The 13,017-nt window shown below is 37.4% G+C and overlaps 1 protein-coding gene across 3 annotated transcripts in view; it reads left to right on the top strand.

Moving 5' to 3' along the window:
• The window catches only part of TANC2 (tetratricopeptide repeat, ankyrin repeat and coiled-coil containing 2), a 324,057-nt gene that overhangs the window by 242,308 nt on the left and 68,732 nt on the right, over window positions 1-13,017 (top strand). For all 3 annotated transcript variants that reach the window (XM_065896563.1, XM_065896562.1, XM_065896561.1), the window contains one exon: window positions 8,037-8,268. In XM_065896563.1, the coding sequence (XP_065752635.1) occupies window positions 8,037-8,268 (232 nt within the window). The remainder of the gene's footprint in view (window positions 1-8,036; window positions 8,269-13,017) is intronic.

Genomic DNA, 13,017 nt, shown 5'->3' with positions numbered 1-13,017 from the left:
AGAAAGAAATACACAAATGCTGAAGAGCTTTCATCATCACAGTCATTTATTTATTCATTTAGAATATATGCTTGGAATGCCTATAACACAAGATTGAAGTTAAAGCAGTGAACAAGACAGGCACAATCCCTGCTGTTATGTAGCCCACATTTTTGTGGTGGGAAAAGGCCAATTAAACAATTATGTAATATGTCAGATGGTGATGAGTGCTAAAAAGAAAGTCTCCCCATGTTGTCACTTCTTAGCCTCTCTCTCATCAAGAGAAAAAGTCCCAAGATGTTTATGTTCAATATTTGGAAAATGTTATTTATTTTTAGTAGGTAATTAGTGACTATACTTACTTGAAAAGTGATCACATTTTAAATTCCATGGTTATACCTTCTTTAAGCAAAATATAAATAAATGTCTTTTGTACCTAGAAATGGGATATTTTTAAATTCATAGTAACATTATATAAGAAATGGCCCTTTAGATTAAAATTAATGTTTAGTTCAATATTTGGAAAATGTTAAATATTATAAGTGAGAAATTAGTGATTATTTACACTTACTCAAGGAACATATTTAAAATTTCACACTTGTTTCTTCCTTAAGCAAAATATAAATACATCTGTTCACACCTAGAGATGGGATATTGTGAAGTTTACACTAAACAAAAAAAATCTAAAACAAATGGCCCCTTAGATTAAAATTGAATATTATCCCAGTAATTGTGCCACAGGTTGCAGTTCAAGTGTAAGTTTGTGCTATAGAAGCGTAGAGCAGAAGCCAACAACCTTGCTTCTCATCTGTAACAAACTGGTAAGCAGAAATTATCTTTTCAAACCAGTTAGTATTTTGATAAAGTAAGCTAATATATGAGAATTAAAAGTATCCTTGAAAAACTTCTTGATTTGCTAGCCAGAGTTCTTAGTGTTGGTGCTTGTATATCATTAATTATCATTGGTATTTCGTAGTATGCTTGCTGCTTCTTATGCTTCTTCATAATTGAGAACATTGAAGAGTTCTTGTCACAACTTTAAAGCAATTTTATTTATTGAAGAAACACTTCCCACTTGAAGTAACAGGTTTTGCTAGGTGTACATCTCTTAAATGTATTTCCAGTTAATCTTACATGTTCTGAAGTATAATCACAGTAGAGCGGTGCAAAGATCTCATTCGGGGCCTTTCCTGGGTGTGTGACTTTATAACAACCATAGATTTTCCAGGCTTTCGGTCTGTTGCCACCAAGTGATCATACATGCAGAATTCCCCAGACAAGGAGAGGCTGACTTCCATTTACTGAGGGCTTAATGTGTGTTGAGCTTAGTACTTTTTACATTATATTTGTTATTTCACTTCTTCATTCTTAAGCCTGTGAGGTGGTCATTATCATCCCCATTTTACAGATGAGGAAACTGTGCTTCAGTGATAGTTAATTTTCCCAAGGTCTTACTATTAGTAAATAGCAGAGCTAGGATACAGAGCCAGTATTCACCCCAATGAAATGAGTCTTCTTCTTCTCTCCATTTTACAGATAAACAGAGGCTCTGAGGTTACACAACTTGCTGAGATAACTAGTACGTGACTTGAAACCAGATGTAAACTGAGGCAGGCAGGCTCCAGAGTCCATGCTTTTAACCACTGTGCTGCCTCTGTAGTGTGACAGGAAGGATTCTTGCTTAGTGTTCTTTTGGAAAATCTATCGATAATTGAGTGGCTTTAAAGTAAGGAAGTCATAATGAAGGGGCACCTTTCAGAAATTTTGCTGACCTAAAATTCTTCTTCAAAAAGTTTTTATGCAGGACTTCCCTGGTGGTCCAGTGGTCAAGACTTCACCTTCCAATGCAGGGGGTGCGGGTTTGCTTAGCTTAGCTTCCCTGGTTGAGGAGCTAAGATCCCACACACCTTGAGGCCAAAAAACCAAAATATGAAACAGAAGCAATATTGTAACAAATTCAATAAAGACTTTAAAAACAGTCCACATCCAAAAAAAAGTCTTTAAAAAAAGTTTTTATGCATCTAGAAGCTCTTGTCACATTAGGTAAATTGTCACTAGCTTAGTCCTTATATTAAGAAGCTAATACATCTGAAATAAAGCTAATTAGAGAAGCCAGCTAATTTTAAGAAGTGTCACAGTGATACAAAAAGCAAAGGTTTTTTTCACCGAAGGAAATCTATGAAAGAAAGAAAACTGAAATGTCATCCTTGCCAAGAGACTAGTTCTGTTCTAAATCAGGAGGATGTCAAGTGATACGGTTCCTGAGATTGTTGCTGCTGCCGTTAAAGCTATCAGCCAAGGAAATGATCATTTCAGCAGTTCACACATGTGTGTTGAGCATAATACAGAGACTTAAGCCACACGTACACGCGTGGAGAGAGAAAAACAAAAAATGACAACAGTGAGGTATAAGATTTGGTTTGTGTTCCAGTTGGGTATTTTTTAAAAGATTTACATTTTAGGAGAAATGTGATCAGAACTAAACAAGTAACCTACAGATGATGTTTTATCAAATGTGTCTAGGGCTTTTTTCCTCTAAAAATTAACACTGAAATTTTATAGTGAGACCCAGATTACATCTACATTCAGGATACTGAATATGGGAAACAACCTTATTTATTCCTTTGTCAATCTTGTGTTTTTTATCTGTCTCCTTCACCAGAATGGTCAGTATTTAAATTATTGTTCACCCCTCTATCCCCAGCTCCTAGCACAATGCCTTGCACAGAAATATGTGTTAAATGAGTGACTAAATTGTAGACTGTTCTCTATACTGAAGCCTGAGTAATCTTTCTAAAACGTATTTTTCTTCTTGCTACATAAAACCTGTCAATGGCTCCTCCTTGCCCTTAAATGGAATCCACACTCCCTTCTTGAAACATCACATGTATCAGCATGAAGGGCTTTTACCTTTTATATCTAGCTCAGGTTTTCTCAGCCTCAGCACCATTGACATTTTGGGCCAGAGGATTCTTTGTTTGGGGCCTTCCTGTTTATTGTAGTATGTATAGGAGTGTCCTTGGCCTCTACCCACTATCCAGTAGCATCCTCCCACCCCCGGTTGTGATGACCAAAGCTGTCTCCAGACGTTGCCAAGTGTCCCATGGGGAGCAAAGCCACCCCAGATGAAAACCTATGCTCTGTCTTATCTCCTACTACCCCCAGCTCACTTTCACTGTAGCCACACTAAAACTGATTTCCTGAAAGTGTAAAGCTGTGTCTTGCCTGAGGGCCTTTGCACGTATTGCTTTCCTCTGCCTGGGACACTCCTGTGTCCGTTCACTCCACCTCATCCTTTAGATCTCAGCTTAAGTTTTACTTTCAAGAAGACTTCTCTGGCTCTCCTAAGTTACTTAGATATGTTGTACCAACATCTTATATTTCCTCTCTCATAGTGCTTTTCCCCCAGTTTTACTGAGATAGAATTGACATATAGCATTGTATTAGTTAAAGATGTATAGCATAATGATTTGATATGTGTATATATTGTGAAACGATTAGCACACTAAGTTTAGTTAATACCCATCAGCTCCTGTAGTTACAGAATTTTTTCTTGTGATGAGAACTTTTAAGATCTACTCTCCTAGCCACTTTCAACTATACAGCATAGTATTGTTAACTATAGTCACCGTGTTGTACAGCATAGCAATAATAATAATGTTGCAGACAGCAGCCACTGATGGATACTAAAAGTAATGGGCAAAAATTTTTGGAGAAACAGGATTTGCATTCTCTCAAAGTATCTCCCCCAAGATATTTATTAACTACAAAGGGTAAGACAGTAACTTTACAGTAGAGAAACGTAGAAGAAACCTTTATCTTAGCCAGGCGATCAAGGTGAGCATCACCGGTAACAAGACATGTCACCATCATGAACCCCATGACATGATTCACTGAGAGTGACCCAACATTGTTTTTGTGGTATTCTTGCCAAAAAGTCTCAGTTGGAATATGAGAAAAACATTAGACAAACCCACGTTGACTGATATTCAACAAAATAACAGATCAGGACTCTTCAAAAGTGTCAAGGTCATGAAAGACAAAGACTGAGGAGCTCTTACGGACTACAGGAGTCTCAGGAGAAATGACAACTAAATGCAACACGGGGTCCTGGTTAGAATGCTGGAACAGAAAAAGGTCTTTAGTGGAAAACTGACAAAATTCGAATACCGCCTTTAGTTAATAGTGTTGTGCCAGTGTTATTTCCTGGTTTTGATCATTATGCTACGGTTATATAAAATGTTAAGGGAAGCTGGGTAAGGGATATACGGAAACTCACATCTTTTTGCAACATTTAAGTCTAAAATTAGCTCAAAATTAAAAGTTTTAAAAAAAATAAATAAAAGTCCTACTGACAAAAAAAAAAGTTAGAGCTCCAAGCTGGAAAATTACTGAGGCCGAACCCAAGTCTGGAATTATTCTTAGCTTCCAGTCCCAGGATGGGGATTAGAGTCAGAGTTGAGGGACAGGAGAAAAGGCAGAGAAAGTAGTTTTTGACACTGAGCCTTCAGGTCCCTAGAAACACAAAAAGCCAAAGTAACCCGAAGTGTTGGAAGGGATGCGCTGAGTCAGAAATCAATCAGGTGGTGGTGAGGGCATTCAAGAAGTGATGAGAAGGAGACAGGGAATAAGAATATGAGAGCAGACCTGAAGGAAGGTCAGTGACAACATTAGAATTTAAGTAATGCAAATGCCAGTCATGATGTAAATTAAATTTTTATGTCCAAATGAGTTCCAGATATTCAAAGCTGCCTTTTCTTTATGTGAGGTTAGCTTAATCCTGTCACAGATTATTCATTTGAAGTAGAAAAGAATCTTTAAAGAGTGAAGGCCTGGGACTTTTAACACAAGCCTGACAGGTTTGCTGCCATTCAGTCATTTGATTAAGGTCTTTGATGAGGATTTTGCTTAGTTGTATCATTTCTTGTGTATAGCTTTAAATCAAAACCTTTTTATACCCAAGGCGATACTGACCTCCAGTCTTCTTTTTTTTTTTGGTCTGTATAGTCTACAAACCTGGCCTTTTTTTTCCTCCCTCACAGCAGTAATCTAAAAGTTACTCACTGTCCTCTTCAAAGAATTACTACAGTTTTGGTTATATTAGATATATTTTGGATAGAATTGTTTTAATCAAAAGTATAGAGATTTAACATAAGGAAAATGTGAGATGGAAAAAAATTAATAACAAGAAAAACATAGCTGAAAATGAAATTTCAACAGGTCATTGTGAGAGACAAGAGTTCACCAAGCAGAAAGGTTTTACCTGCTGATTTATTGAGGGTGGACTAATTCTGAACCAAGAAGTTGTAATAATAGTGACTGAGTATGGGTGGCTGTGATGACTTCCTCAGAGCTGTAGGGAGTGATCTGTTATCCATCACTGAACACTAGTACAATGAGAGAATGCAGGAAAAAACTACATTCCCAGACTTGTTTCCTATTTGCATATGTAGGAAAAGTTGTAGATAATGTCAATAGACAATTTAAGGGGAAGTACCAAGTGTTTTTGACAGATTGTGTGTACATTTACATACTATGTAGCTGCTTTGAAATGTCTAGTAGATGATCAGTTCTGAGTCAAACTGCAAATTTCATGAAGATGTTGAATGGTCTTTCTGCCTGAATTCTTCAGAGGAATCGAGATTTTATATTTAGAATGCCTAAAAATTTTTTAAATTAAAAGAAAGAAAGGCAGCCACAGAAGGGGCAACTTTAGCAATGATCTTTGTTAGATAAAACCTCATACAGCCAAGAGCGCAGATGATTTTTAATGCAATCAGTAAAAGAACCCTCTTCCTAAATTTTAGAATTTTTATCTTCAAACTCCTATCCCGTTACTTTAGGTAAAGGGTAAGTTACAGCTGATTTGCTCAGCTGTGCTTTGCCTCGACATGTGAAATCAATTGAGGTAAAATATGATGAAAGTTCATATTGATTCAGAGGTTTGCTGTTTGCTTTTTATAGAGTGGAGATCTGTGTCCTTGTGGGCATAACCATTGACATTCACTGTTCATTGAGAGCACAGATGGATTGCTGCCAAGTATTCTCTTTGGGTTCCTTATGTTGTGCTTAAGGTCGGTCATCAATCTGTCTACAGAAAGGAGTGGAGATTTCTAAGTGCACCTCCTCCTTTCCAGTTCCACGCTGTGCTCTGACATCATTGCTTCACTCACAAGCAATTCCTGTCCTCAGCTTTACATGTGTAGTAACATTTCCTGTATTGTTCAGTTTTCTTAATGCTTAATGAGAACAATTTCAGGTGTTTTTTAAAAAGTGACATTTCCAGCATTTGGGTTTTTGTTTTGTTTTTATTTTTATTTATTTATTTATTTTTGGCTGCGTTGGGTCTTTGTTGCTGCGCGTGGGCTTTCTCTAGTTGCGGCGAGCTGGGGCTACTCTTTGGTGTGGTGCAGGGGCTTCTCCCTGTGGTGGCTTCTCTTGTTGCGGAGAATGGGCTCTAGGCACATGGGCTTCAGTAATTGTGGCACACGGGCTCAGTAGTTGCGGTTCGCGGGCTCTAGAGCGCAGGTTCAGTAGTCGTGGTACATGAGCTTAGTTGCTCCCCAGCATGTGGGATCTTCTTAGACCAGGGCTTGACCAGTGTCCCCTGCATTGGCAGGCAGACTCCTAACCACTGCGCCACCAGGGAAACCCCAGCATTTGTTAAAGAGCTAGATTAAGAGTCATTTCAAAGCAGAACACTTTCGTGGATGACTGTTCTCTGAGAGATGATTGAGGAGCTGGGGTCCCAGTGGTATATCTATGCATGCTCCTAGGGCAGATTTCAAATGCCTGTAGTTACAAAGCCAGTAGCTGAAAAGGAGAGGGTATACAGAACCTTGATGATGACCGTGATGTTGATGGAGATGACGTGATGAAAGAGGAGAAGGAAGGCAATGATGATGGTGGTGGCGGCATCAGCTAACATTACTGTGCGCTTGTATGTTCTGAGCACCATGTCAATGCTTTCCGTACATTCAGGCTGAATCTCCCCTGCAGTTTCTTGTTATCTGCACAATCCCATCACTTTTGTAGGTAGTACTGAGCCAACAGAGTGGTCTAGATTAAAATCACCCTCTGCACTTGACCTTGAGGCAGAGGGAACAACCAGAAGGTATAGAGCGAATCCTGTGCAAATTCAAACAAACAAAAAAAAGAAAACAGGGCTTCCCTGGTGGCGCAGTGGTTGAGAGTCTGCCTGCCGATTCAGGGGACGCAGGTTCGTGCCCCGGTCCGGGAGGATCCCACGTGCCACGGAGCGACTGGGCCCGTGAGCCATGCCACTGAGCCTGCGCGTCCAGAGCCTGTGCTCCGCAACGGGAGAGACCGCAACAGTGAGAGGCCCGCGTACGGCAAAAAAAACACACAAAAAAAACAGCTTAAAATTGCAGGTTCCAGCCTGACAGGCCAGACCGTGAACGGTATTAAGATGCATACATTTTCTAAGTTCTTTGAATTTAACACCTGCATCTGACAAAAATCTCACTCTTTTTCTGCTTCCTGTTATCTAATTCTGATTCTCTCTGGGTGCTCAGGAAATACTTAGTGAGAATTCTTAAGTCAGAGTCATTTTATTTTTTATAAGATGTTTATAATGAAATTATAATTTTTTAATAATTTTTAAAATATGCCTTAGGAGCATATGTTTGTTGAGTCTAACATATGGTATTTCTCTGGTTATTTTATCCCTAATGCTTTGTTACGATATCAGACTCTTTCCTCTACTACTCTATGCTGAATAAATATTAGAGAGATTAATATAAATCTTTATTCTCAGGCCTGCTTCCTATTTCTTATAATCCAGAGGGAAAACTCAATTTGTATTTATAAATTTTAATTACGAATTATGATACCATACATATACAAGAGAAATACTGGGTCAAATTTCTGATCTTAGATAAATCAGGCAGTTTCAAAGTCTAGCAGCTTTTATTTTTACTTGAAGAAGTTGAGGAGCGGGGAGACAGAAGACAGTGTTAGAGGATGATTGTACAGTAGCCATGACTGTTGCTCTTGCTACTGGTAAACCTGTCTGTGTTCTCATCTTTCTTTTTTAGGTGGTTGCCTATCACTATTGCCAAGCAGATAATGCCTACACCTGCCTGGTGCCGGAATTCGTCCACAATGTTGCTGCCCTGCTCTGCCGCTCACCGCAGCTGGCAGCCTATCGGGAGCAGCTTCTCCGGGAGCCTCACCTACAGAGCATGCTGAGCCTTCGGTCCTGTGTTCAAGATCCCATGGCCTCCTTCCGGAGGGGAGTGCTGGAGCCCCTGGAGAATCTCCACAAAGGTACAGATGAGGTGCAAAGAAGGTGGACGGTGGAGGCTCTGAAGCCCAAGTTCACCTGGGGTCATGCTATAAAAATGATCATTTTTATCACACTGCAAAAACTAAATGTTCCTACAGGATACAGTTAACAAATAAAAGGTTTTACCTGAAAAAATAAAAACTCCTCCAGGAATTGCTACTTCCTCCTTTATTTGTAAAAATTCTCATTCTTATTTCCAAATATAAAGCATTTCTCTTGAACTAAAGGTAGTAGAGCTACCAGTCCTTCCGTGGAGTTCAAATAAATCAGTTAAAGCCATGACTCCAACCCAGTGCCGTGGAGTTTCTATGGTTAGAAACATCCTCAGTTTTTATATTTGCTATTTTTTTTATTACTCCACAGTCAGGTAAAATGAAATGGCATGTAGAGTTGCATAACTGTGTATATGCTAAAAATTACTTAATTGTCCACTAAAAGGTATTAAGATATTTTTAAGAAGTGGGGGAAAATGAAATGGGATCCATCTCCCTCTCATGCCTCATACCTTTCCTCCGTTTTAACTCTGTAGCTCAAGTGTTGGCTGTGACCTAAATGTAACCATCTCCTCCTTCACCCGTCTCTCTGCCTCACCCCCTTCCTAATGTTCTGTCAGTGCTGGAAGCTGAAGAAAAGGACCTGAGTAAGCATGAGATTGCTGAGCAATCCTGTTTATTCCTGAGAGACTTATATACTTTTCTCGAGCATTTTGGAGATACTTATAAGAATTTACTTTCTTCCGGCCTGTATCTTCAGTTATGTGAACTTCCATGCCAATTACTTGGATATCAGAGTTTCTCTTCTCAATGCTGATGACCTCTATCTATACTTCTACTACCTACCTATTAGCTTTACCATACCCTAGACTTTTTTAAACATTGGAATTTCTCTGCAAGTATTTTGAGCAAACTTAAAGAGAAATTTCTGTACATTCAGTCAATCTTTAAATCCTGTTAATTCTGCCCTCCTGATGTCTCTCACATCCGTTAATCTCAGAGTCATTCCTACCACTGTTACCTTGAAGGCTGCTCAGCTGCCCATGATATCACATCTGTGTTGCCACCCTTTCTGGTCTTCTCTGGTTTTCTGGTCTAGTGCTTCTTTCACATCATAACACACTTGGAAAATTATTAAAATTTGTTTAGCACATTGGGATAAAAAATCATGCCTCCTCATGGCTGGACATGGCTGGCCCTGAGGCTACAGCTGCACAAATCCCCCGAAGCCCTGAGGGCTGAAGGGATTCATTTCTAGGCACACCTCTAACCCATTAATGGCATACCTAGTGGGTAGTCTCTGCCCAGTCTCTCCAGTCTTGTAGACTTTATGTACTGCTTCCAGATAAAGCTTCATAAAGCATTGCTCTGATCACTAAATTTCCCTGTTCAGAAACCTCCAGTGCTTCCCTATTACCTCACTGAATTAACTTCCAGCTCCTTGACCTATCATTTAAGGTACTTAATGGCCTGGATCCAACCTACTTTCCAGCCTATTTATCTACTTTTACCCTTATGAACCCTGTATTTACATGTAAACCAAAGTATCCATTAATCCTTAAATACTCCTCTCCATTTTCCTGCCTCCATACATTTGTTCATTGTTTCCTTTTCTTAATATACCTTCTCCTCACATCTCTACCTGTCAGAATCCTACCCATCTTTCAAGGACCACCTTAAATACCACCTCATTCATGAAATACCTGCTGATCCACCTGCCCCCTCCAGTAAGTTACAGTATCCTTCCAAATTGACAATAGGTTTTTCTTTTTTATATCTCACTTATGGTACTTCATACATTACTGTATGTATAGTAAGAACTTAAATTTTTATTACTAACATTTATTGAACATTTATTATACGTCAGATATTATACTTTGTGCTTTATAAGAATTAGTTATTTCTGTACTTATTCCTTTGACTAAATTGCATGCTTTTGAAGTTAGGAACCTTTTCTTGTTCAACTTTTATCCTTCATAGTGATTACCTCACCTTGGACATAGTAGGCATTTCAGGAAATAAATTTTGAACAAATAAGTGAACATAGAAATTGCTCACATGTAGGGGTACCTTGAAGGAAAGTCAGTGATACAAGGATCTACATCTTAAGGCTAATTCAAGGAGAATATCCAAATGCATGCAGACTCAGCTCTGGATTCTCAACCATAATTCGTGTGTTTTTTAATTTTGCTACTAGATATATTTGCTTCTCATTTAGGTCTCCATCACCAGCTTTAGACATCCCCATTGGTAAATGTTGTTCTGAGTGAATTTAATTATTCTATCAAATTCCCATGTTCTTACCCTTAAAACAAAATCACCATCATGAGCAATAACTGGAAACACAATTTATAAAATTAATGAAATACTAAAAATTGTTTGATTAATCCAAAAGAAGCCTGGAAAGAAAGAACAGAATAATTTTTTTTAGTATGGAACAACAAGATGAGAGATTAAAATCAACCATATCAATAATTACATTAAATTTAAATTGACCAAATACTTCTATCAAAAGGCAGAAACTGTCAGACTGGATAAAAAACAAGACCCAACCATATGCTGTCTGCAGGAGAGGTTATTTAAAGACACAGATTGAAAGTGAAAGGATAGAAAAATATATACTCTATATAAACATGGAGCATAAGAAGGCTGGAGTGGGTCTATTAATGTGAGGCAGAGTAGACCTCAAGACAAGGAGTATTATCAGAGGGGCATTTGATAAACATAAAGGGGCCAATTTATCAGAAGATAAAGTAATCCTAAATGTGTATGAACCTAATAATGGAGGTTCAAAATACATGAATCAAAAACTAATAGAACCAAAGAGCTAAATAGACAAATACCCAATCATAGTTGGAAATTTTAACACCTCTCTCTCAGTAACTGTTAGAACAAGTAGACAAAAATTAGTAAATATATAGAAGATTTTAACAACACTGTCAACCAATTTGATCCAACTGACATTTATAGAACACTACCCAATAACTGCACAATATACATTCTTTTCAAGTGCATATGGACCTTATTCTGGACCATAAAATCAGTCTGAAATTTTCAAGAAATTAAAATCTTACAGAAAATGTTCTCTGAGATAATGGAATTAAATTAGAAATCAATACACATAAAATCCCCAAATATTTAGGAATTTAGCAGTGTACTTCTAAACAACCCATTAGAGACAGAAGAAATCACAAAGCGAATTATAGAATATTTCAAACTGAGTAATACATAAAATCAGTGGTTAAGTTTATGACTTAATAAACTAGAAAAAAATGAGGAAAATAAAACCAGAGGTAGCAGAAAGAAGGAAATAATAAAAAGCAAGAGCAGCAGTCAGTGAAATAGAAAAAAATTAATAGTTAAAATGAATAAACCCCTAGGAAGACTGATCAAGAATATGAGAGGAAAACACATCAGGCCTGAAAGAGGAGCTAGCACTACAGTTCCTACAGACATTAAAAGAAAAATAAGGGATTATTATGAACAACTATATAACAATAAATTCAACAACTTAAATTGGGCAAATTCTATAAAAAACACAACTTACCAAAAGTGACTCAAGAGGAAAGAGAAAATCTGACTAGCTCTTATCTATTTAATTTGTAAGTTAAAAGAAAACTCCAGGCTCAGATGGCTTTACTAATGAATTGTATCCAACATTTAAAGAAGAAATAATATGAATCTTACACAAATGTTTTCAGAAAATAAAGGAAAAGAGAACATTTCTCAGTTTGTTTTATTAGACAAGCATTAATGCTGAAACCAAAATATGATAAGGACTTTATAAGAAAAGAAAATTACAGACATGTATTCCTTATAACCATAATAGCAAAATCCTGAAACACACTAATAGCAAAATGATTAGTTTTACTTGACCAGGAATGCAATGTTAGTTTAACATTTGAAAGTTAATCACTGTAATTCATAATATTAACAGAATAAATGAGAATATCTATATGTCTTTATATAAATATATATCTGTAATCTCAACAAATGCAGAAAAACATTTAACAAAATATTACAATTAACAATAAAAACTTTCTGCAAACTAAGAATAGAAGAAAACTTAGTCTCCTAAAGGACATGCAGGTAACAATGAAATATTAAGTACGTTTCCCCTACTATCAGGAGCAAGGCGACTTAACATTTGACATTCCATGTGTGGTCCAAGCTAGCACAATAAGAAAACAAACAAGCAAATAGTATAAAGATTGGAAAGGAAGAAGTAAAACTGTCTTTATTTGCAGATGTGATTGTTTACCTAGAACAGTCTAAGGAATCTACAAAAAAAAAAAAAAAGCCTACGAGAATTAACATAGGTGGAGCTACAGTCTATATGGTTAACATGCAGTATCTGTTGTATTTATATACTAGCAGCAAACAACTGAAAACTGAAATGTAAAAAGTAGTGTGGCAGTTTTAAAACATGGCTGCAAAATCTTGGACATTCCTCCCATCCAGATTTAGGGTCTGTGTCTCCTTCCCTTGCATCTTAGCAGACTTGTGACTGCTTCAACCAATAAAATACTACAAAATGATGCTATGTGATATCTGAGGCTAGGTCATAAATGGTCATGCTGCTTCCATCTTGTTCACTGAAACACTTGCTTTTGGGGGTATGCATTGCCATGTCAAAAAACTGACTACTTTGAGTTTACCCTGCTGTGAGGAAGTACAAACCACATGGAGCAGCCGTATGTTAGTGTTCCAGTTGACTGTTCTAGTCATCAAGTCATT

Source organism: Phocoena phocoena, chromosome 19, assembly GCF_963924675.1.
Source record: "Phocoena phocoena chromosome 19, mPhoPho1.1, whole genome shotgun sequence".
Taxonomy (NCBI): Eukaryota; Metazoa; Chordata; class Mammalia; order Artiodactyla; family Phocoenidae; genus Phocoena; species Phocoena phocoena.
The sequence above is the reverse complement of the archived record's forward strand: the minus strand, read 5'-3'. Positions and strand labels throughout refer to the sequence as shown.